The following is a 23,740-nucleotide window of genomic DNA, read 5'->3' as shown; positions in this document are numbered from 1 at the left end:
CTTTTTTTTTTTTCCTCTCTTTTTCTTTTTTTTTCCTTTTATTTTTTTTCTTTTTTTTTTTTTTTTTGTTTTTTTTTTTTTTTTTTTTTTGTTTTTTTCTTTTGGCGTGTAATAAAAATCCTGAGCAAGGGACTCTACAGGAATGGGGCCACCTGTCCCATTGACTCAACCAGGACCTCTGCTCCCCTGGGACAGCACCCAGGAGAGCCTCACACATCCCTCCTGACCTCTTTTCACTCCTCTATCTGCTTGGCCGTCCCAGAGGATTCGTGAACTGCTCCCGATCTCCTCCCGGCACTTCCAAACCTCCTGGCAAAGGACTCCGGCCCTCCGGTGGCAGCACATCCCCTGCAGCTGCCCCACACACACTCCTCGAAGCAGCCTGAGCCCAGACTCAACGGACAGGAGGGAGGAAAACATTTTGTGGAATTTATATGTATTTATAATGGACTTCGCTTCAACCTGGAGCCCCCCCGCCTCTTCCTGCCTCTCCAGGGACTTGTGCCGGGGCTGCTCCGGGTAGGTTTTTACCTGCCTCCTCATACGACGGTGCCTTAAACCATTCAGGGGAGCGGGGGGCCGCGGGGGTCGCACAGAGAGGGAGGGGAGGACGGTGGCTTTCCGGGACCGTCTGCAATCGGGGCTTTTTTTCTTCCTGTGATCAGGAGCCCTCCTGGGTGCCCGGGGACTCGCCCTGCTGCTCTGTCCTCCAGCTAGCAAATGCCAGTGGCCTTTTTAGCCTTTAATTTATTCTCCTCCCCGTCCTGCCTTGCCTGAGGTGCAGCGGGAGGAGACACGGGCACCATCCCAGCCCTCGAGGCAGCTCCATCCAACCCACACCCGGCCGGCTTCGCCCTCGCTGCCCTGCGGGCACGGGCTGAGCGCTGGCACCAGCATCCTGCCCTGCCTGGGGCATCCCAGCGGGGCTCGGGGGGGGGGCAGGTGGGAAAAGGGGGCTGCCCGCGGCAGGAGCTGGGCTGGGGCAGCGATGCTGCCTGGCAGGTGGCTTGTTTACTGTGTAAGCAAGACGGGTGGGAAGTGTCTCATACAAGGGAGACTCGTGCAGGAATAAATTTGAGCTTGAACAGGGCGCTGGGTGCGTGTGTTTTGTCTCTGGGTGGTCTGGCAGAGGGTGGGGAGCTGCCACCGGTGGAGCCCCAGGAGCACCCATGGACCAGGAGCACTCGGGGCTCGCCTGGAGCAAGGGAGATGTGGCTGCAGGTGGCAGAAGGAGCCTTCCCAGCCCCACGGAGCTCCCCGGTGCCCACACTCCTCCCTCAAAACCCCTCAACAATGGCCCCTTTCTCCCCTGCTTAGGGAAGGAGACGGGCATTAAGGGGCAGCAGGAATGCAGGTGGCAGGGCCCAGGCACCCAGCGAGGGCAGGAGGGACACGCTCAGCCCGGGGTCCCCAGCACAGCCCCTTCAGCGCTGCCCGGAGCAGTGAGGAGCCGCGGGCAGCTGCAAAACCAAGGTGCCGAGTGGGCACCCCAGCAGCAGGGTCCCCTGGGGATGGGCTCCCGGCGGGATGGGCGCGAGCCCTCGTTCCCCTTTAAGACGCTGGTTCTCCGTGCCAGAGCCTGACCTCGGCATCCTCAGCTGAGCTGGATTAACGGGGCGAGGGGGAAGGGGCCTGCGGAGGGGACTGGGGCTGCTGCCTGCCGGGGCTCCCCGCACTCCCGGCGCGGCGGGCATGGCCCTCGGGTGGGCTCCGGCGCTGGGCTGCCACGTGTAGAGCTGGCACTGCCACCACCCCCGCCCCGGAGCGTGGAGCAGGGGTCCCCACGCCGCCCCGGGGCCCATGGGGGCAGCTGGGGAGGAGCGGGCGGTGGGGCTGGGGGGCACAGGGCAGTGGGCAGGATTTTAGCCAGGCTGCGCCGAGAACCGCCTGCTGCCATGAAAGACTTCACCGAAATCACGCTTTGCCCCGAGGCTCTGGACGGCAGCAAGGTAGGGCTGGGGGTGTGGGTGCTGCTGATGGTCCCCGCGTGTCCCCCCGCGGGTCCCCAGGGTGCCACCCGCGCTCGCTGTCCCACAGACCGAGTTCTGCAACCCCGTTTTTGAGGGCGAGGAGCCCCGGGCGGCAGCGAGCGCGGAGCACCCGCCAGACAAGGATGGCACCGGCCCCGCACCACGCCGGGACGGCCTCGGTACCAGCCTGGGGGTTTGTACACACCCCCCCCGCCCATGGGGCTGCAGGAGCGGGGTGCTGGGCTCTGGGGCTGCTTGGGGACACATCAGCACCGCGGGGAGAGCGGTGGGGACGTGCCCAGCGAGGGCTGAGCCCGCCGTGCAGGGAGGTGGGGGAACGGCTTGGCAGCGCTCTGCCCGCTGTCCTCGCCTCCAGGCCAGCAGCTCTGGGCGCAGGTGGGCTGGAGGTACCGCGCCGACTGCAAGTTCACCTGGCTCTGCGTGGCTCTGATGAGCACCATCCTGCTCTTCCTCATCGCCCTCCTGCTCGGCATCATCATCCACCGTGAGTGCCGGGCCGGGAGGTGGCTGTGACGGGGGTGGGGGACACAGAACCGGCTCAGAGTGGGACAGGGGCACGCAGGGCACACCCCGGGGTGTGCCCGCTGTGGGGAGAGGGTGACCCCCATGCACAGGAGCAAGGGGGATTTCCCTGTCCGTGAGATGTGTCCCGTCAGTGTGGGATCCCCTGGGAGCTGCACACCTGTGGGTAAGGTGGGAACACGGGGCTGGGAGGGTTTCCTGAGCCCCTTCCCTGCCCCGCAGCCATCCCTCCCCGCTGGGGCTGAGCAGTCCCTGCTCTTCCCTGGGCACAGAGCTGACGTCCCCACATCCATCCAGCGCCCCGGCCCTGCCCGCCCGCGGCACTGCCACCACCGCCACTGCACCCATCCGAAGGGACCCCCCGGCCCCCAAAACAGCTGCCACCCCAACCGGGAGCTGGCTGCCCACGGCCCGCACAGCTGCACCGGGTAAGTCCCGAGCGGGGCAGCGTTTTGGGATGGGGGTGCCCTGCTCCAGCTCATGCCCACGCTGTTGCCTCGTTCAGCCTGCGGAGGGACCCTGCGGGGCCCCGAGGGCTCCTTCAGCTCCCCCAACTACCCCGGCCCCTACCCCCCCAACGCCCTCTGCATCTGGCACATCGAGGTGGGCGCCGGCCTCGCCATCCAGCTGAGGATGGAGACGTTCAGCGTGGAGGGCACGGCCTCCTGCCTCTTCGACCGCCTGGAGCTCTACGAAGAGCAGGGCACCGGTGGCACAGCCCCTGCCCCAGCACGGGGGAGCCCGACCAGGTAGGGCTCCTCACGCCTGGGGAGCGTGGCAGTGTGGGGGCAGCGAGTGGTGCCAGCCCTTGCTGTGCCCCCAGGTTTTGTGGCAACGTGCCCCCCCCGACCTTCAACACCGACTCGAACCGCCTGCGGGTCACCTTCGTGTCCGACAGCAGCGTGGGCGCCCAGGGCTTCAGCGCCCGCTACCGCGCCGTGGCCCCCGCCGAGAGTGAGTGCCCCGGCCCTGGGCACTGCCAGGGCCCCTCACCGCTGGCAGGGAGCGGGGAGAGCCAGCGGGGAGGGGAGGGTGCCCGGCGGAACCCCCCCACCAGCCTGCGTGTCTGTGGCTGCGTGCAGAGAGCTGCGCCTGGGACGAGCACTTGTGTGACCAGGGGCTCTGCCTCCAGCTGGGCTTCGTGTGCGACGGCTTCCACGACTGCAGGGACAAGAGCGACGAGGCCAACTGCAGCCTGAAACACAAAGGTGGGCGGGACAGACCCCCGCCCGCAGCCCCCAGCCCCCGCGGCACCGGGGATGGGCGGGGAGCGGGCACATGGAGGGAAGGGAGAGGGGCAGGGGTAAATCTGAGCGTGTGTGTGTCCCTCCAGAATGTGGGGGGCCGCTGACCGCCTTGGAGGGGCACTTGTCCACCCCGAACCACCCGCAGCCATACCCGCACCAGCAGGTGAGAGAAGGGCTGCTGTGGGAGCACGGTGAGGGTGAGGGCGGGCAGGGAGGAAGGCAACCCCGTCCCCGGGGAGAGCTGGGGGGTGCCCCTGCCCAGTTTCACGGGTGTTGCCGGCTGCCCCCCTGCCCCGCAGCTGTGCCTCTGGCAGATCTCGGTGCCCCTGGGCCACGTCATCGACCTGCACTTCCACAACTTCAGCCTGGAGTCGCACGAGGACTGCAGCTTCGACTTCGTGGAGGTGCACGACAGCACGGGCACGGGGACCGCCAGCCTCATGGGCAGGTACCCGACACCCCCAGGCCTGCTGCACCACCCTGGCGACACAGGGGCCGTGGCTCACCTGGGGAAACTGAGGCACGGGGCTGTCTGGCGGGGAGGAGCCACCAGAAGGCATGGTTTGGGGAAGTGCTGGTCAGCCCCCTGACCCCATCCCTCGTCCCATGACCTCGGCAGGTTCTGTGGCCACCAGCTGCCACCCACCCTGACCTCCTCGCGGCACGTCATGACCGTCCTCTTCGTGGCAGACGAGGGAGTTGCAGATGATGGGTTCTTTGCCACCTACCAAGCCCGCAATGCCACAGAGAGTAGGTAGCCAAGTGGGGGCACAGGCTGCCCAGGGTTGTGCCACCTCCATCTTTGGGGGGCTTCAAGGCCAGGCTGGATAAAAACCTGGAAAAAGCAGCTCTTGTTCCACAGCTGGGCCTGCTGGGCTCACCTGATTTACCCTATAACCTCACAGCCATGGGGGTGTGACCTGGAAGGGCTCACCTGCACAGAGGCAGGATCCATGACCTGAGTGCTGCCCCCAAATAACTCGGGGAATTTGGGATCCTCCCTAGCTGGATCTGCCAAATCCCCTGGCCAGCGAGCAAGTCCTAGCCACGCCCTGCCCCCTCCCCTTCCAGAGACCTGCAGCCCCGCGGAGTTTTCCTGTGGGAATGGCGAGTGCCGGGCGCTGGAGTCTGTGTGTGACGGCTGGCACGACTGCCCCGACGGCACTGACGAGCTGAACTGCACCGGGGTGTCCTACCCGGCCTTCGGTGAGTGCCACCCTGCGTGCCCCACCCAGCCCTCCTGAGCCCAGCTGGCCCCGGGGCACACGCTGGCCCAGCCGGAGGGCAGCTCTGCCGCGGGCACAACCCCTTTCCCTGCGGCAGGGTCTGTCTGCGAGCCCGTGGAAGTGGAGATGTGCCTGGGGCTGGGCTACAACGCCACCTCCTTCCCCAACATCTGGCTGGCCATCCCGGACCAGGAGGGGGCCGCCGAGGTGCTGCAGGACTACCAGGTGAGCGGGCCGGGGGCTGCCCGCGGGGCTGCCCTCACCCTGCCGTGCCAGGCTCACCCCGCTGTCCCCGCTGTCCCGCAGACGCTGATGGAGCTGGCGTGCTACCAGCACCTCCGCCTGCTCATCTGCAGCCTCTTCGTGCCCAAGTGCACCCCGGACGGGGGGGTGCTGCAGCCCTGCCGGGCCGTGTGCCTGGCGGCCGAGCTGCGCTGCCAGCAGTCCCTCGGCCTCCTCGGCATCCTCTGGCCCATCAACTGCAACATCCTGCCCGACTCCAACGACCCCGTAGAGTGCTTCCAGCCCTGAGCCGGCGAGAGGAGAGCAGCAGGGGCTGAAGCCACCCTCCCCACCCCAAATGTCCCTCCTGCTCTTCCTGTTGTAAATACCCAGCTGTTGGGGTGGCCAACACTGGGCCAGCTGCCCTGGGGTCAGCCACTCTGCCCAGTGCTTGCCTTGGTGCCTGGATGCCACGGGCTTGCCTACAGCTCCATTTCCCTAGAAAGCAGGTGACATATCCCACAGGGAAAGGCTTGTGCTGGAGGGGCACGAGGGGAAGGGCTCATGCTCCCCAAACGGAGCAGGGCTGGGCAGAGGTGAGCCAGGCTGCAGGCACAAGAGCCCAGGGCTGCCCGTGTCCCACAGCCCCAAAGCCAGCAGAATAAACAGCGTGAGCAGCTGACAAACCCAACGGAGCAGGTGACTCGTTTGGGGTCTGTCTGTGGGTGGGTGCTGCCAGATCCTAGGGGAAACTGAGGAATGGGAGGAGGGAGGGAAGCCAGGGACTGGGGTGGGGGATCTGAGCAGGGGTGGAGGGGCACAGGGGAGACTGCAGGAGAGAGTGGGCAGCTGGCTGTGCCCTCACTGGGCTGAGGGCTTGCAGGGTCCCAGGGAGATGGATGGGTCTCAGACGGGGTCCAGTCAGTGGCCCCATGGTGCAGGGAAGGGATCCTGCCCCACCAAGAGTGGTGGCCCTGCTGGCTGAGCTAGCTGTGCTGGCTGAAGGCCACCCTGGTAGCCACAGGCCTGGCAACACCCATGGCCACAAACCAGTGTCCAGCTGGCCAAAAACAACAGTCCATTCACACCTTGGGAGAGAGGAGACAGGCGGCTCCCTGCCACCACCCAGCCTGGCTGTGAGTATCCAGGTCTGGAAGGAACATTTGGCAACGTCCCCGGCTCCACTGCAGGCTCTGGCACGGGGACGAGAGAACCAGCAGTGCCATCGTATTTCCCACTGCCCTGAGCATGTGGAGGAATCCCCAGCCTGGCTGGGGTCACTGGGGTCAGGAGCCACTCGTGCCAGCACCGCTCTGCCCCTGTACCCAGCACGGAGCTGCCGCTCCCACCCGGCTCAGGGGGTTTGAGCCCACCTGGTTCCTTCTCTCCCTGCACGTCCCAGCTGCTGCCGGCCACGGGGACATCCCCAGCCACAGGCCCGCCCCGCTGGCCAGCGTGTGACCGTGTCCCTTGGACGCACTCGGCGCTGGAACGAGTTAAAGGCAAGCTGGGAGCGCCTCGAAAGCTCCGCCGCGGTCCCCGGGGCCAGCCCTGCCTCCTGGCACGGGCACAGCGCTGCTCTGCCCGCGCTTCCACCTGCCCTGCACGCTCAGCCCGACGTGCTGGGACCGCCCAGCTGGATCCTGCGGCTTCCCCTGCGTGCTCCCGGGGCTGGCACTGCCGGGCAGTGTGTGTTCTGCCATCCCCTCTGCCGCAGCTCTGCTGCCAGTCAGGGCACCCGCTCACCCTGAGAGCTCCCTCTTCTTTCTGTCACTCTCTCTGCCTCGCTGGATTTCCCTCCCTCAGCCTTTATCTTGTTTCCTTTCCCTCTGCTGCCTGTTTTCCCTGTTTTCCTCCCCTCCACCCTGCTGCCCGGGTGCCCAGCCATGTCCGGCTGAGGTTGTTCACAGCCTGTGCCTCCTCTCCCTCGGCCGGGCTGTTTGCAGCACTCTCCCTTCCCCCTGCTTACAGCACTTCCGACATCATGGGATTATTTTTCTTTTTCCCCTTGTCTTGTAGCTTTTGGCTCCCAAGGCCCTTGATTTCCTTTGGAGTTTGGGAGGAGAGACGTGGGGAGGAGGGGGGGGGGTGGAGAGGCTGCCTCTCCTCGGGCCTTCGTCAGAACCAAGTGGCCAGGAAGAGCCTCAGCTCTTCCACAGCGGCGAGCAGCGAGGTCCCAGACAGGAGCCGCGGGATCACAGTGAGTGGGGATACCCAGCCGGGGGGAGCTGGGACTCCCTGGCTTCCTGGCTCCGGCGCCTGGGCGGAGGAGAGACACTTTTCTCCTCCTTTTCCTCTTTGTTGCCGTCGTGGAGGGGGAAGAGAGCAGCTTTTCTGGGTCAAGGCCACGGGGAGGGGGCCAGCGCTGGCCCTGGGGCTCAGCCCTCGTTGCGCTGCTGTGGGAAGGGCTGGGGGCAGCCCGGGCAGGGGGGTGGTCCCGGCAGCGGGGTGGTCCGGCACGGCCGGGGATGCTGCAGCCGGCAGCCGGGGGTGGAGCGGAGCCGCCGGCAGCCGGGATGCTGCCAAGGGCAGGGCCACGACACAGCCCCGCGCTCCCCGAGCTGCCGCCCCACCGCGCACCCCCCAGAGGCGACAACCCCACCCCCGGCACGCTCACAGCTCGCCAGCTGCCAGCCCTAAATCCCCCGGCCCGTTCTTCCATGGCTGGGCATGATGGGGCAGTGCCCACCCCAAAGAGCCCCCAGCCACACGCACAAAGCCACCGCCACTGCCCCTGGCCCCACAGCCGCGCCCCACAGCCGTCCTGAGCTGCCCCGGGGCTGCAGGATGCTGTGGTGGCACACGGGCCATGCGGATGCTGTGGCAGGTGCAGGCAGCACCGGGGCCTCGCTGAGGGCAGCAGCACAAAAGGTAAAGGGAAAAGAAGGGGGGAATGTCCTCTGCTGACCCCCTGCACTGCCTGCCAAACGCCCCCAACCCTCTTCACTGTGGTCCCCAGAGCTGTGATCCTTCTCTGCCCCCCTCCAGCCCCTCCAGGACAAGATGAAGCAGCTCTTCCTCCTCTTCCTCCTCGGGCTCATCACCAGGTCCTTGCAGATCGAAGACAACAAGATCCCTGGGCTGTGCTCAGGGCAGCCGGGCATCCCGGGGACCCCGGGCCTGCACGGGGGCCAGGGTTTGCCAGGCAGAGACGGACGGGATGGCCGGGATGGAGCCATGGGGATGCCAGGGGAGAAGGGCGAGATGGGGCCCCCTGGTAAGAAAGGAGAGATCCCAGCTGGGGAGGGGGATTTGCCATTCCCTGCCCGTGGGGAGCACCCTCATGCCAGGGGGTGAGTCCTGCATGCTGGCACAAATTGCCAAGTGGAGAATGAATCCTGCAGAAGCGCCCCTCCCATGCCAGCACCACCCCTCTGCCCCTGTCTGTGGTGCCCCTGCATTCTGTAAAAGGCAGCAGAAGCTGAATTTGTCCCCGTCCCCAATGCCACCCCTCTCTTCCAGCTCTGCTTTAGGAGGGACCACCAGGAATTGCATCATCCCTGCCCTGGCTCCTGGGCTGGGCTTCCCCCAGCCTGCGAGGGTTTCTCCAACGATTTGTTGATGCTGTGCTAAATTACACACCCAGCCCTCCCCACTCGTGCTGCTTCCCCACGCAGTGCCCCGGCTGTGGCAGGGAATTGGTGGAACTGGGACTGGGCAGGAGGGGTGGAGGAGCTTTGCTGGTGACTTAGAGGTGACCCTGTCCCCTCCTGCTGCCCCAGGAGTGCCCGGTCCCCGCGGGGAGGTGGGCAGCCCCGGCGCGGACGGGCTGCACGGTGAGAAGGGGGCTCAGGGCGAGTGCGCCGTGGCTCCTCGCTCCGCCTTCAGCGCCAAGCGCTCCGAGTCCCGCAGCCCTCCCCTGGCCGACCAGCCCATCCTCTTCGACGTGGTGCTCATCAACGAGCAGGGCCACTACGACCCGGCCACGGGCAAGTTCACCTGCGAGGTGCCCGGCCTGTACTACTTCGCCGTGCACGCCACCGTGTACCGCACCAGCCTGCAGTTCGACATCATGAAGAACGGCCACTCCATCGCCTCCTTCTTCCAGTACTACGGCAACTGGCCCAAGCCCACCTCGCTCTCGGGGGGCACCCTGGTCCGCCTGGAGCCCGAGGACGAGGTGTGGGTGCAGGTGGGCGTGGGGGACTACATCGGCTTCTACGCCAGCGTCAAGACGGACAGCACCTTCACCGGCTTCCTCGTCTACTCCTACTGGCAAAACTCCGCCGTGTTCGCCTGAGCCCGCCCTCGGCTGCGGACGGGGCCGGGCAGGTGCCCCTTCCCGGCCCCCGGCGCGGTGGGAGCCGGGGCAGCGCGACCCCTGCCCTGCTCGGGGCACAGAAACGTCCCCTGCGCCATCGCGGGGGTGGCGGAGCGCACCTGGAGCAGCGCTGGGTCAGAGCTCGCTGTTATTTCGGGCAGCCCCAGGGCAGGGCAAGCCGGGCTGAGTGGCCAGGAGCCCGTCCCGCGGGTCCTGCCCCATCCCTCCCCTCAATAAAGGGCTGCTCAGCTACTCGTGTGCCGCCTGCCTGCGCGCCCCTGCGTGCCGCGGGACCCCCGAGGGCGGAGGGGGCTGCGCAGCCCTGCCCGGGGGTTCCGGGCCGGGGCCACCGTGCCGGGATGTCCCCGCAGGGCCAGCGAGAGCCGCTAGATGGTGGCATCGGCGTCCTTGAGCCATGAGCGCAGCGCTGCGACAGCCCCCGGCACCTCCCCAAGGCTCGGGAGCGCGGCGGCAGCACCCCGGATCCCCCCGAGGACCGAGTCCCGCCGGATGGAAGGGTCCCGATGCTGTCAGGGCCACTCCTGGGGGAGTCGATTGCCCCGGGCGAGCAGAGCCACGGGTCCGGGGGTGGCCCGTCAGTCCCCGAACGGGGCTGGCGGAGCCCCCCGCGCCCGCCCCCTGCCCCAGTGTGAAAGCGGTGACCCGCCGCTGGGAAAGGTCGCTATTTTTAGCAGGGGAATGAAGAGCTTCCTCATTCCTTGCCCAAAATAGGTCCCTGAGGGGACCAGCCGGGGAGGGGGCTCTTGGCCAGCGGCCGAACCCCTTAATGGGCTTGGGACGCTGCCCTGCCCGGCTGTAGGGTGCCAGCTGGGACCGGCTCCTCTCCTGACCGTGCCAGCGGGACCTCGCAGCGTTCCCCAGCCCAGGAACCCGGAACACAACCGGACAGCCACCCCTCCCCTGCCCCGGATCCCCCACTGCCCCCCATCTGTGCGGGACGGACCTCCAGGACTACAGCTGCGCCCACCGGGATGAGCACACCCCGTGTCCCTGCTCAGCAGGAGCTGCAGCAGGCTGGCACCAGCCCTGGGGACACCGTGTGCCCCTCTACAGGGCCGGTGCCACCCCAAGGGGAACCCCCACTCCGGCACTGAGCACCTTGGGCACATCACTGCAACCTACCCGGGCCCCCCCACCCCAGCCCGTGGCGACCTGTGGAGGTGCTGGGAGCAGGGGTGACACCTCGTGCCCCTTTGGGGGGCAGAGGGGCTCTGCTGCAGCCACCCCACAGGCCTCCCAGACAGCCCCGGGGTCGGGTTGCAGCCTCTGTTTGGGTTGGAGATGTTTTTTTTTCTGTAAGCAGAGCTGCTCAGGGGGCAAACAACGCCGCAGAGCAGATCGATGGCTATTCTGGGAGGAGGAAAGGGAATTTTCCGGACGAGGTGTGTGGGGGCTGGGAGCATTCCCTGGTCCCTGTCAGGATGTGGGGGAGCACGCTCAGCACAGGCAGCCACAGCAGTTCCTGGGCTCTGCTTCCTTTGGGGTGCTCTTGGCTGTGTGGAGACTTTGTCTGGGATCAGGGGGAGGGTGTCTGCTGCTGCCTAGGGAGGATGAGGAAGAGGAAAGGAAAGGAGAAGGAAAAAGGAAGGAGACTTTGACAAGTTCCCAGTAAGCTCCAGGTGCTTTTGATGAGCTCTGCCAGCTGCCCCAGGTTAGGAGAGCTTGGAGACCCTGTTCCAGCAGAGCCCAGGTTAGGGAGGGGCCAGCATCCCTCAGCCAGGGCAAGCCAGGAGCCCATATAAGAGCCAGGCTGAGCCCACAGGTGCTGAGTGCAGCTGACAGAGGCAGCAGTTGGGTTGTTTTGTTGTTTCTTTTGCGTTTTTTGTGGCTGCTTTGTGGGTTTTTAGAAACAAAAGTAAATGTCAGCACCTCTTTTCAGAGCAGCACTCGTGTCCTTGGCACTGCAAGGTCACCTGAGGAGGTCAGCAGGCACCAGAGATTAAAGAGATCAACTGGATCATGTCTGAGACCCTGCAGCTGCAGAGGGCTTATGGTGTCAGAGCATGGAAATGCCCCAGTGGTGAAGAGTGGCCTGGTGACTCCTGGCAGAAGCAGGATGGCTCCTGCTCCACCAAAAAATTTGGCTATGGCCCAGGTTCAGAGGCCTCATTGCTGATGAGGGGCAGGGAACACTCCCAGACATCTTCAGGACTGCTGACCTGGTAAGGAGACCTTTAACCTGGGAATGGCAGGGGAGGGGACAACCCTTGGTGGGCAAGAAAAGGACCACAAGCCTGGATTTCAGGAGAGCAGACACCGGCTCCTTCAGGGACGTCCTTGGGAGAATCCCATGTCCTGGAGAGGTGGATGAAGGATCACTTCCTCCAAACTCAGGTCCACCCCGACGAGCAGGGGTGAGAGGTGCTGGTCAAACCCTGCCATGGGCTGCGCAGAGGGGCAGGAGAGTCTCCCCACACTGAGACACTGGGAACCCCGCTATCCCTGGGCAAGGTGACCTCGGCGTCCCCGCCAGCCCCTGAGGCTGCGAGGCACCGGCATCGCTGCCGTGCGCGGGCAGTTGATGAGGCTCCCTGTGCTGGGTCACTAATGAGAGCCCAAGCTGGTGCCGGCAGCAGCCCAAAGGCCCCCCGTGGTTCTGCTGCCGATCCTCACCTGCTCCCTGCCTGCCGGCCGGGTATCACTCCCCGCTCCTGCTGTGCCACATCTGCGCTCCCGGCTGTCCCGCCCGCTCCCTGCTGGCAGCCAGACCGTGCCTGCTGTCCCCGGGCTGTGGCCAGCCGCTCATTAGGGAGGGGGAGTTGCAGCTGGGCTGACAAAGGCATTTTTTTTCCCAGCGCCTGGGGGCTCCTGCTTTCAGCGGGCTGCCAGAGCAGCATCACGCTCCTCCCTCCTTGGGGAAGGGTCGCTTTGATGAGCTGAGAGCAGCCTGCTTGGCTCGTGTGGGAGCCTCCCAGGCATGTTCTGGAGCAGGGAATACCCCAAGAACTCCAAATCTTCTGCCCTGGAGTGGCCCAGGCTGCGCAGCCCTGCACCAAAACCCAAAGTGCCAGGGCAGGCAGGGCTCGCGGACCTTGTCCACTAGCACGGAGGTGGTTGCATTTTCCTCCTGCAATTGCTGGCTGCTTGAGCAGAAATTGAGCCAAGTGTGTGCAGGATGGCTCCCGGGGGAGGGCTGTGTCCTGCACATCCTGTCCTCTCTGGGAAAGCTCGGCTGCAGTGGCCTGGGGTGGCCGAGCATCCTTCCCATCCCCTGCCGGGGCTGCTGGGCTGGGAGAGCCTGCCTGTGCAGGGCATGGCAGACATTCCCCTGCTGATCCCACCCTCCTGCCCCCTCTGCAGCCTCCCCAGGTGCCCAGCCAGCCTCAGGTCACCCCCTGGGAGCACGAGAAGTGCCTCGGTTTGCCCAGCTATCAGGCATCTGCCAGCACTGCCCTCCTCCCTGTGCCTGAGCAGGTATCTGCTCCTTTCTGGCCTCCCAGCAGCTCCCATCTCCCCTCTCTTGGTTTCCATCCTGATTAAAATGAGCCACTTTGCTGGCATAGCCCTGCCAGGGCAGGGCAAGCCAGGACTCCTGGAGTCTCTGCCCATCAGGGTCCTGAGCCGTTTTTCCAAACAATTTACGAGGATGCTGGGGAAGCAGGGAGTGCTTAAAAGCACAAAGCAACCCGCCAGGAGCTCAGACCCGAGCCAGGAGCTCCTTGTGCAGCAAAGGCATCTGCACACAGTAACCCTGAGCCTGCCACAGCCTTTCTGCAAGGCAAGACCCAGCCCCGTGCTGTCCCATCCCAGGGACAGTCTGGCACAGGACATTGAGGCATCAGATACGTGCAGGAACAGGAATGAACATGTCCCAGCATGTTCCTGCCAGCCTGGTACACGTGGGAAACCCCAGGCCCTCCTCCCTGTCCCCTGGTGTATCCACAAACATCTCCTCTCGCCATGGGTTGGCAGAGCAGGAGCTGCCAGCTCTGAAAAGCCCACCCAGAGTGGGTTTGGGTGTAAATTCATCTCCTGGGTGCTGGATTTTCCCTGGTTCCAGGGTATCCCACAGCACTGCTTTTCTGGGGGCAAACACCCCTGAGCCTGCAGGTGATGTTGACCCTTTGTGAGGAGTGATGGCCTTTCCATGGAGTCCAGGGGTGGATAAAGGAGACACAAACACACATTTCCCCAAAAAACCCTTCCCAGGAATGAGGCAGCGCCCAGCTTTTGGTAAAGGAGATTTTAATCTGCTCAATATCTAGTCCATAGTGCAAAGAGTTAAACTTAAGGCAAAGCCTTCTCTTATAAACAGCAAACAGGCCCTAAACAAGCGTGACTGCTATAATAATAGTAATAATAATTAAAAAAAGGGTTAAGGGAACAAACTGCAGTTTTGGGGGGGTGTCCTTTCCCCCCCAGCCTGTAACTCATGTAGGGAACGTTGCACCCCTCGATCCATGAGCTGGTCCCAAGGGAATGCTGCTGCCTGTGGCCAGAAGCAGGGCCACAGTCCCACTCCTGAGTGACTCCAGCTGCAGCTCCCTGACTGCCCTGCAAGTGCCTGGGACAAGAGCCTGGGCTCACACCCCTCTGGTGAGGGTTTGGCTGCTCCCAAGTGTTGGTGGCTGGAGAGAGCCAGCACGAACAAGGGAGGTGTGTGGGGAGGCACAGGGACAAGAGCTCGAGCAACGGGGAGCTTTGCATCTCTTTGGAGTGGAAGCAGCTGAGAGCCCTTCTAACAGCCATTAGTGCTCAGGAGCCTGGCTTGGCCAGGAATCCTTCCAGCTCCCAGGAAATGTGGGAGCAACCAGCCCCGGCAGTGCCTTTCCCAGCAAAGCCACTCAACAAGAAGATAGTTCCTTGCTAGAGCTCAGCTTTACAGCTCAGAGGCATCTCCCAGCACAGCCTGGCCTCTCTGCTGCCTCTGTTTTGGCTTAAATTGCTAATCAAGAAGGAAAATAAAAGGAAAAGCATGCCAGCTGCCCTCAGGCTCTTGGCTTGCAGTCCAGAGTCAAGACTCTCTCCGGTCTGGCTCCAGCCAAAGTTGGCTGTGGCGTGTGGCTGACCTCAGGCAAGCAGCTGGAAAAGGAAAAGCTTTTTAGTGCAAGGCCCTCTTGCAGCCCAGCAATTTCTTGGAATGGTGCTGGTTGCCCAAGCTGGGATGAGCCATCTCAGGCCTGCCCCAGCCAGGATGGGATGCACTCGTTGGACTTCAGGGGACGCTTCTGAATGGAAGTAGCTACGTTGGTGACAGACAAGAAGACAAAACAAAGGTACAGCCCTGCCCTAATCCAAGATATCCGTGGTCCTGGTACTGCTCCACACACACAACTGCACATCCACGGCACGGATGTGCAGAAACTGTGCCTGGAGCTGGAATGTCTGTGAGCTCCCAGGAGCTTTGGGGTGCTCCCTCTCCTCCCAAAGAGCTCCTCCCTTTAGCCACCCAGCCTGGGAAGGAGCCAGCAAGCTCTGGAGTGACCCTCCCTGCTCCATGGCACTCTTAGCCTGCAAATGTGTGGGTTTTGGAGAGGATTCTCCAGCCTTGGCTCAAATCTGGGCTGCTGCTGCTGCCAGGGCTGGGAGCAGTGGCTGGGGAACCACTCCTCAGGCTCCCCAAGCAGCACCACCAGCCCTGCAGAAGGAGTGATCCCTCCAGCCTCCCCGTGCAGGTAACGTGTGCTCGCTAGTCTTGCATAGGTGATGCGTGGAAGCAGCAGCAGCACTGAGCTCTGCAGGGTCCATCACAGCTCCACGCTGTCCTGGCAAGAGAGGTCCCTCAAAAAGCAAAGCCCTGGGGTGCTGAAGTACCCCAGAAACCCTGTTCTCCAGCCAAGAGTCCGGTTCAGCAAACACTAAAATCTCAAGTGTGCTCCTTGCTCTCCCTGGGCCTTGCAAACAGGGCACTCCTCCCTTTTCCCATGGAGCTCCTCCACTTTGATGGTGGGAGGAGGAAACAGGCCTGGATGCAGCCTGCCAGGTAATTTTCTAGTGAGACCTTGGGAAAAACACCTCCCTTGCCTTGCACCAGCCCCTGTGATTGCCAGGAGGGCACAGCCTTTAACCTTCCATCAGCTTTGGCTAGGAGGGACCAGAGCATTTTTCTGCGCTCTGCTTTGGATCTCAGGCTGCAGGCTCGAGGCAACGGGCCCCGGAACAGCAAAAGTTGTCAACAAAAAACCAGGTAACTCTTCCAGCCCGCTGCAGAGATCAGTATTGTGCTTGCTAGCAAGAGCTACAACCTAGTTAGGCAGCAAATGTGACCAGCAGACACCCCTCAGCGTTCTGCCCTTCCAGCACCATCCACAGTTCTTTGGAAGCTGCTCAAGGCAGCCCTGGGAAGTGCAGACAGGGGTGCCCTTGACCTCCTGGGAAAACAGCCCACGCCCCCCGTGGGCTCACAGGTACACGTTGAGGGTCTGCAGGATCACCTGGCGGCACAGGGGGCAGTTGCGCTGGTAGATGTCCTGCTGCAGGAGCACCTCTGTGCACTCCTGGCACAGGCACAGGTGCCTGCAGGGCAGCAGCAGGACCGTCTTGGTCTGGTCCTGGCAGATGACACATTTCTTACGCTCCTCTTGCTCTTTCAGCAGCACCCAGGGGTCGTTGTCGGGGGCTCCCTCAGCGCTCCCGGCCGTCGCGTTCAGCCGCTGCTTCCTCGGGGCTTTCCACCAGGACGTGCCCGGCTCCTCCCTGGGTGTCTGGGGACGCTGCCCAGCCCCAGCACGGCTCAGAGCAGGACGTGGCTGTGGCCCTTGCTCTGCATCCAGCTGCTCCTCCAGCTCGGCCAGCAGCTGGCCCAGGGTCACCCTGTCGGTGGCCGGGGCTCTGGGGGCACCCACGGCCCGTCGCTGGTCGCTCCCCTGGTTGGCCATCCTGCCGCCCTGGCTCCAGTTGGTCACCTGCTGGATCCAGTCCACCAGCCTGCGCCAGGGCTGGGAGGTCATGGCCACTCCCAGGGTCAGCACGGCCACCTGGTAGAGCCGCCAGACGTCGCGCTGCAGGCGGCGGAAGGAGGGCAGCGTGTGGAAGTAGCCCAGCAGGTAGCCCGTCAGCGTCCACAGCAGCCCGGGGTTGAACGCGAAGGCGCTGACCACCACGATGAGCAGGAGCAAGCCCAGGCCGTACACATTGACGAAGAAGACGCTGATGAAGAGCTCGGTGGCGGAGCAGAGCAGCTCGAAGGCCATCTGGCAGGGCGACCACAGCAGGATGGACACGGCGATGGCGCCGCTGGACACGTGCGCCAGGAACGCGGCCAGCAGCTCGGCCACCCGAACGACGGGCCCGGCCAGCGAGTCCCAGAGGGCGGCGAGCAGCGTGAAGAGGTTCTGCGCGCCGATGAGACACACGTTGACCAGGCTGTTGACCAGGTACATCAGCAGGCTGGTGCCGATGGCCAGCGCCTCGCACAGCTGCCGGCCCAGCGCCTGCCCGCAGCCCAGCACGGCGCCCAGCCCGCGCTGCGCCAGCTCCCGGCCCCGCAGCGCCAGGTGCGACGCCAGGTGCGACGCCAGGTGCCCGGCCGCCCGCATGCCCTCCATGGCCCCGCAGCACCCGCGCACCAGCACCAGCGCATCCCAGCACGCCACCGCCGCGGCGGCCGCGGCCGCGGGCAGGCTGGAGGCCGCGGCCAGCAGCCACAGCAGCGCGGACACCAGCGAGGACACCAGGAAGAAGTTGAGGTCGAGCACCAGCAGCAGCAGGTCGAGCAGCAGGCGCAGCCCGCGGAGCAGCGCGAACAGCACGTCCATGGTCCCCGCGGGGCCGTACGGCAGCTCAGCCGCGGGGCCCCTCCGCCGTGGGCGCAGCCATCTTGGCACCCGCCGCCGTGCGGGGCGCGGCCAATCAGCGGCGGGGGCCCCGCCAGGCCTCGCCTCCCATTGGTCGGTTCGCAGGATGCGGCGGGGGCGCGGCTTCCAGCAGAGGCGCGAGCTTGGCCACGCCCACTGGCGCTCATTTAAAGGGCCAGTAGCGCCGTTAGCCCGGAGCGTTCGCTCCGCCAGGCGCGACGTCGGTTTTTGCAGTGTTTTAACTGCGGGGTGAGGGCTATCGGTGTAATTCCTGATCTCTTTGTGGAAATGGATCTGCCTGACCACTACATAAGGAGGAAAAGCTCATGGCGCAGGGACACTTTCCAATATCCCAGACTGATCCAAGCCCAGTCCAACCTGGCCTTGGACGCTTCCAGGGATGGGACAGCCACAGCTTCCCTGGGCAACCTGTGCCAGGGCCTGCCCGCCCTCACAGGGAGGAATTTCTTCCCAACAGCCCATCTAACCCTGCCCCCTGTTAGTGGGAAGCCATTCCCCCTTGTCCCACCACCCCCAGAGGAGAGCACGGGGATGCTCTGGCTGGGAGAGCTGGGGGTGTCCAGCTTGGAGAAGAGGAGGAGACCTTGGAGCCCCTTCCAGTGCCTAAAGGAGCTCCAGGAGAGCTGAAGAGGGGTTCAGGAGCCAGGACAGAGCAGGAACAGTGCAGGGGATGGGCAGGGCTTCATACCAGCCCCCTCACCCTGGTTCCAAACAGCACAGGGGGAACCCACCACCCAACAGTGGCCATGCACGAGAGGAGTTTGTGCCAGCCTGAGCCCTGGCACAGGGAAGGTGTGCACTTGCCAGCAGGATCCCCTGGGCCTGTTTGGGACAGAGTCAGCCCAGGGTCACCCGGCCAAGCAGTTTCCTGCGGGAGGTTTGAATATAAAGCCATGGCCGTGGCTCAGACCAAGGTTACAGCCCTGGAGCAGGTCCTGCCTTCCCTGCTGGATCCCAGCCAGGGCGTGGGGCTGTCAAAGCCTTGGCTCTGCCGTGCCCCAGGGGACGGTCCAGCCCTGCTGCCCAGAAGGTGATGACAAGTTCAGGAAAATGCAGCCCTGAAGCACAAGGCTTTTTAAGGAAGGAGAGGGCGAGTGCAGTGCACGATGACCCACGGGAAAGCCATGTGCAGCCAAGGAGGGAAGCAGCGAGGCACGAGCCCCAGAGGGAGCTGGGGTCACCTTCCTGCAGGTGCCTCCCCGAGCAGGGGTGGCACATCCGTGTCTGTCTGTCCCTGCCGGGGCTCTGTCGCGCTGTCTGGCCCCGCCAGCCCTGTCCCTGTGGCTCGGAGGCAGCGGGCGCCTGCGTCCCCAGGGAGTGCACGCCAGTGACGGAGTCAGGATGCTTTCAGCATTTATGGTAATGTTTGGATTTCTCATCGCTTTCCCAAACAGGAGAAGGGAAAAGAGAGCCGAGCCAAGGGCTGGGCGTGCTCCGCTCATTCCCTGCCTCCGGCTGTGCACCTGCCTCACCCTCCCCGCTCCTGGCGCCCGCCCCTGCCCGGGGCACCCTGGTGGGCTCCCCGCCGCCGGGCCGGGGCTGCAGCGGCTGCAGCGTTCAGAGGTCCTGGCTCCACAGCAGGGCTGCTCCGTGGGATGCAGGGGAGCTCTGCCCGCCCTCATTCCGGTAGGATGTCCAGCTCCTGGGCGTCCAGACCTGCAGGAGAGAGGCACAGGAGGGGTGCAGGGGGCTGGGAACACCTGGTAGCAGTCCGGGCTGGGACAGTGATTTGGCGGGAGCAGAGTGGAGCTTTGGAAGGAAACCCTTCCCGCGGCTCTGGGGGGACACAGAGCTCCCCACCAAGGTGCCTGGCAGCCAGGCTGTGCGTGGGACCCCTCCTCACCGGGACAGTCCCAGCTGTTCGTGCACTTGCTGGAGGTCTGGGATGCACTCCCAGCCGTGCCCGTGGCAGCTGCAGGCAGCACACGGGGTGTACCCCGCTTGTGAGCCCCCTCCCCTCCTCAGCCTCACGGGGCACAGAGCTCTGCTGCCATCGGGGACCACCAGAGCCGGCCCTGAGAGCGCAGAGCCCGGCACGAGTGTGGCTCCTGCAGCCCTGCCCTGCCGGGAGCCCCGGGGCTGTGCAGAACCCTCGGTGCTGGCACCGAGCCCGGCCACGGGGCTGCTGCATCACGGCTCCATCACTGAGCTGCCTTCCCGCTGCTGAGCTCACCCCGCGTTCCAGAAAAACAGCAGCCAGAGGATGCCAGCTCCAGGGCTGCCTCAGTCCTTGCTGAGTCCTTCTGGATTCATCTGGAAGCAGAGGGAGACAGGGAAAAACTCCAGGGCTGCGTGTCCCAGTGCTTGAGGGATTCTCTGGAGCCCAGCGTGCCCGGGGGGATTCCCCAGCCCCAGCACCTTGCCCTGCCTCTCTTGCTCCTTGGGCACATCCCGAGGGAATTTCTGCAGTGTGGGTCCTGCTGGCATCACTCCAGCGCTCCCAGCGCGCTCCCAGCCGCCCGACCATGCCCAGGGTGCCCTCCCCTGCAGATGCGGGGCGTGTGGCAGCCCCGAGAGCCGGGCAGGGCAGGCAGCACGGTCCTGCTGGGCACTGCCTCACCTCGGGTCCCCTCAGGACACCCCTGCCCAGCGCTGGCAGCCGGAGGCGGGTGCCTGCAGCCCCGCGCTCGCAGCCCGGGCAGGAACAATGGATCATTTCGCTGCATCCGCTCCGGAAAATCCCCCGGCCCCTCTCGGGCTCCGCTCCAGGATGCTGTGGCTCACTCTTCCTCTGGCCTTGGGGGGGCGGCTGATGGATCCCCCACGGCACGTACCCCGCAGGCAGGGAACGGCCCCAGGCTGCTGGGGAGAGCCCTCAGGAAGGATCTGGAGCTGCAGGGAGCCCAGCCCTGTCCCCAGCAGCCACAACCCTCCCTGCCTTTGCTCACCCTGCAGCCCTGTGCAAGAGCAGGAGCTCGAGGGCTGCTCGCCGTGTTTCTGGAGGGCTCTGTGTCTCCCCACGACGGGAGCTGGGATATCTATCTCCTCCTGGAGCCTGGCCAGACAGCCCTGGGAAAGGCAAGTCCTCTTCCATGGGAAAATCCTGCAAGAAGAAATTCCTCTTTGGCCAGCCCAGCCCCACCGTTCCCCAGGGCCCTGGTGCTCCATTGCGTCCCCCGTGCTGTGGGGATGTGGCACAGGGACCGTGCCCTGCTTGCTGCCTTATCCCAGTCAGCCCTCAGCTGCCCCCACCCCCCTCCACAGGGAGCCTTCCCCAAAGGCCTCCAAAGGGATCCCCTGCAAGAGGGGCTCCCCCAAAACCGGGCCTGCTCAGGACGAGTCTCTCATTAGGCTTTCTCAGAGATGATCCTAATGAGCCGTCCTGGGCGAGCCCTGCAGACAAAGCCAGGAGGAAGAGATCCCTGCGGGCAAGCCCAGGGAGTGATGCTGTGTCCCCATCCCGGCTTCTCCTCCCTTCCTTGGCAGCAGGGAGCCGGAAAAGCCGGGTGACAGGGAGCACAGGGCAGGGCCGTTCCCCCTGCCCGCTCCTCCGGGCAGCCGTGGCGTTGGCAAGTGCTGGATGAGCGTGGCCAGGACCCCTCGCTGTCCCCTGGGCACCCCACAGCCGGGGCCATCATCTGCCCCATTGTGTGGGCGAGTGCCCAGCCCTGTCCCGGCCGGCGCCGGCACAATGGGGCCTTTTTCCGGCCGGCGCTGGGGGAGAGGGACTCGGAAGCGCTCCCAAGGAAAAGGATGGTTTATAAATAGCTCCTGGCTTCCCCCAGCCGCCCCATCAGCGCCCATCCCCAAATCCTGCCCCTTGCTCCGTGCCCACAGTGCTCCCAGGCTGGGTGGGAGAGCAGCCCGGGACACGGACGTGACCAGCCCAGCTGAACGTGTGTCAGCCAGGGCAGGACGTGGCTGTCACACCCTGTCCCAGGGCTGCACCTGCTCCGGGCCGTGGGGCTCCTGTGCCCCCAGGATGTCCAGTGACAGCCCTGGGCAGAGGGCTCCTTCTCCCATGCCTTGGCAGTGGCTCTCAGCTGGATAAGGTTCTCCCAGGCGTGCTCCAGCTGTCCTTGTCCATCCACTCTGCACGGAGCTCCCGAGGCAGGGAGCAAGGGAAGCTCCACAGCCTTCCCTGCCACCCCTGTGAGCCGCAAACCAGTCCTCAAAGCCAGTCCTGGAGCCCTGGGGTGCTGCTCGTGTCCTCTGTCAGCACCACCATCACCAGGGCAGGATGCTGAGCTCTCTGCGTTGGGCTGGGTGACCCTTGCCAGCTCAGCTCCTTTTTGGGGCTTTGCCACTGCTCTGCATCCGCTGAGCCCCGGCCGTCCCCGCACAGCTGCTCCAAAAATCGCACTCTTCTGTGACAGACATCCAGATGTCACCTTCCTTTCCCCCCCCACCTTCCTTCCCCCCTTCCGCTCCTGTCCTTCCTTTCTCCACCCTCCCGGCTCCTCCAGGCTCCCGCTCCGGCCCCTCCTGAACAAAGGCCCCGTAGCCATGGTTAATAATCCCCACAGAAAGGCCCTGCTCGAGAGCAGAGGAAGGAGAGGGGAGACACAAAGGAGCGGCTGGGAGCCAAGCCGAGGAAGGGGCTGGAAGGAGGCGTTTTCCTGAGCTGGAGGACACGGCCCCGAAGAGGCGATCAGAGACGGGGCAGGGGTACCCCAAAGTGACCCCGTGGCACCCAGGGAGCAGAGAGCCAAAGGCTGGACAGCCCAGGAGGGCTCCTGTTCTTAGCCCAGAGTGCAAAGCCCTGTGTAAGCCCTAGAGCCCCCCAAAATGAGCAGCAGGGACTGGCAGAAGGTGCCCCAAGGGTGAGGGGAGCAGTGGCAGGGGAGCAGCCGGCCGCTCCCGGGCGGTGTGGGAACGCTCGGCGCTGGCCCTCATCCCATCCCTTCCCCGGGGAGCGGGGCCCCCTCGGCCCTGACGGTGTTGTGTGAAGAGGTGCAGGCCTGGCTGGACACAGCCAGAGGCTTCCGCCCTGCACGGCTGCCCTGCATCCACCCCGGAGACCTGCAGGGAGCCGGGCTAGAGCCGCCCATGGGCACAGAGCCAGCCCCCAGCCCATGGGCACAGAGCTGGGCTAGAGCCAGCCCATGGGCACAGAGCCCCCAGCCCATGGGCACAGAGCTGGGCTAGAGCCAGCCCATGGGCACAGAGCCCCCAGCCCATGGGCACAGAGCCCCCAGCCCATGGGCACAGAGCCAGCCCCCAGCCCATGGGCACAGAGCCCCCAGCCCATGGGCACAGTGCCAGCCCCCAGCCCATGGGCACAGAGCCCCCAGCCCATGGGCACAAAGCTGGCAGGGGCAGCTGGCACAGAGCACCCCAAGCACCTCCAGAGCCCACCCCAGCTGCTCTGGGTGTGGCTGCAGGGCTCGGGGAAGGCACAGGGCCCCCCGTCCCACCTGGGACACACAAGCTGCCTGTCGGGACAGGCACAGGCACAGCCCACGCTGGGCCAGCTCCCTCTGGCAGCATCCCAAGGTCCCCATATCAGCAGGGATCTGCCTGGGAGTGCAGGAAAAGCTGGAAGGGGCTGTGGTGTGTGCTGGGATGCACAGCCCCGGGCCTGGCTCCGTGCTGGCCATCGCTCCCTCCGGCTGCAGAGAGCCAGGCCCAGCAGGAGCCAGAGGAGGGAGGCAAATGCAATTGCACACTTCCAGATCATTCCTGCAACCTGCGATGCTCAGATAACGCCGGGAAGTCAGCCCTGCCCTGGGCAGGGTCCTGTGGATCCCAGGTTTCCAGCAGCTGTGCCAGGGACTGGCAAAGCCTCACCTCTGCCAGGGGCGGAACTGCCTGCCCAGGCACAGCCTCCTCTGAGAGGTGGCAGGAGGGATGGAGGAGGAGAGTGCTGGGAGCTGTGGGGGCCCAGGCACCAATATCCCTCCACTGCCAGGGAGTGGGAGCTGTGGGAGCTGTGGGAGCTGCTCTGTGCCTCAGGTGGGGCCAGACCTCTGCTGCCTGGCTTTCCCACCCCAGCTGTGTGCGTGGGACTGCGACACAGGGGCCTCATCCACAGTGTGTGTGCATCACTGTGAGCGGGGACTGCAGCCAAATCCATTAAGCGAGCAGATAAACAAGAAGGCGTGAGATCAGGCAGCAGGGAGGGAAGATGAAGGTGGCCAGCCTGCCACGCTCCCCACGCAGAGTCCCCGAGCCCGCCGGGTGCCACACACAGCGTGGCGGGGTGATTTCATGCCATCTGTTCATGCCTTGATTTCAAATCCTGCCCCGCTTCCCCAGAACGATTCGTTTGTCAGGGGAAAAAAGCACATTTTCTTCAAAGCAGGCTGAAGCCTGACCAAGTGGAGGCAGAGCCATGCAGGGAGTGCAGGGGGCTGCCTGAGGGTGGCATGCTCCCCAGCCTGTTTTCCCCAGGGAGTGGCATTGCCCTTTCCAACTGCTGGGAATTTTCTGCAGAGGTTTTCTTAGCAACATTCTGCTTTATTTTTAACGCGGAATAAAAGCTAGCCCCAGAACAAAATGCACCAGGGGCGTGTCAGCCGAGCTCTCCCGCTTTGTTTGTTTGACTTTGGTG

General features: G+C 64.6%; 3 protein-coding genes across 3 annotated transcripts; 2 read left to right on the top strand and 1 right to left on the bottom strand.

Annotated features, from left to right (window-relative positions):
• Window positions 1–1,870: 1,870 nt before the first annotated feature.
• MFRP (membrane frizzled-related protein) lies at window positions 1,871–5,851 on the top strand. The gene is made up of 13 exons (XM_053963408.1): window positions 1,871–1,949; window positions 2,038–2,149; window positions 2,347–2,475; window positions 2,786–2,941; window positions 3,019–3,262; window positions 3,337–3,467; window positions 3,596–3,721; window positions 3,847–3,923; window positions 4,060–4,208; window positions 4,380–4,510; window positions 4,832–4,966; window positions 5,084–5,211; window positions 5,293–5,851. The coding sequence occupies exons 1-13, from the start codon at window positions 1,896–1,898 to the stop codon at window positions 5,515–5,517; spliced, it is 1,797 nt and encodes a 598-aa protein (XP_053819383.1). The 5' UTR covers window positions 1,871–1,895; the 3' UTR covers window positions 5,518–5,851.
• A 1,475-nt stretch (window positions 5,852–7,326) lies between these two features.
• On the top strand, window positions 7,327–9,721 carry C1QTNF5 (C1q and TNF related 5). The gene is made up of 3 exons (XM_053963409.1): window positions 7,327–7,408; window positions 8,197–8,425; window positions 8,931–9,721. Exons 2-3 carry the CDS (start codon window positions 8,212–8,214, stop codon window positions 9,446–9,448), a joined length of 732 nt encoding a protein of 243 aa, XP_053819384.1. The 5' UTR covers window positions 7,327–7,408; window positions 8,197–8,211; the 3' UTR covers window positions 9,449–9,721.
• Window positions 9,722–15,630: 5,909 nt separating this feature from the next.
• Window positions 15,631–17,264, bottom strand: RNF26 (ring finger protein 26). Its single transcript, XM_053963561.1, has one exon. It carries the CDS (start codon window positions 17,185–17,187, stop codon window positions 15,832–15,834), a length of 1,356 nt encoding a protein of 451 aa, XP_053819536.1. The 5' UTR covers window positions 17,188–17,264; the 3' UTR covers window positions 15,631–15,831.
• Window positions 17,265–23,740: the final 6,476 nt, after the last annotated feature.

This window comes from Vidua chalybeata, chromosome 23, assembly GCF_026979565.1.
Source record: "Vidua chalybeata isolate OUT-0048 chromosome 23, bVidCha1 merged haplotype, whole genome shotgun sequence".
Taxonomy (NCBI): domain Eukaryota; kingdom Metazoa; phylum Chordata; class Aves; order Passeriformes; family Viduidae; genus Vidua; species Vidua chalybeata.
Note: the sequence above shows the minus strand (reverse complement) of the source record. Positions and strands in the feature narration are given on the sequence as shown.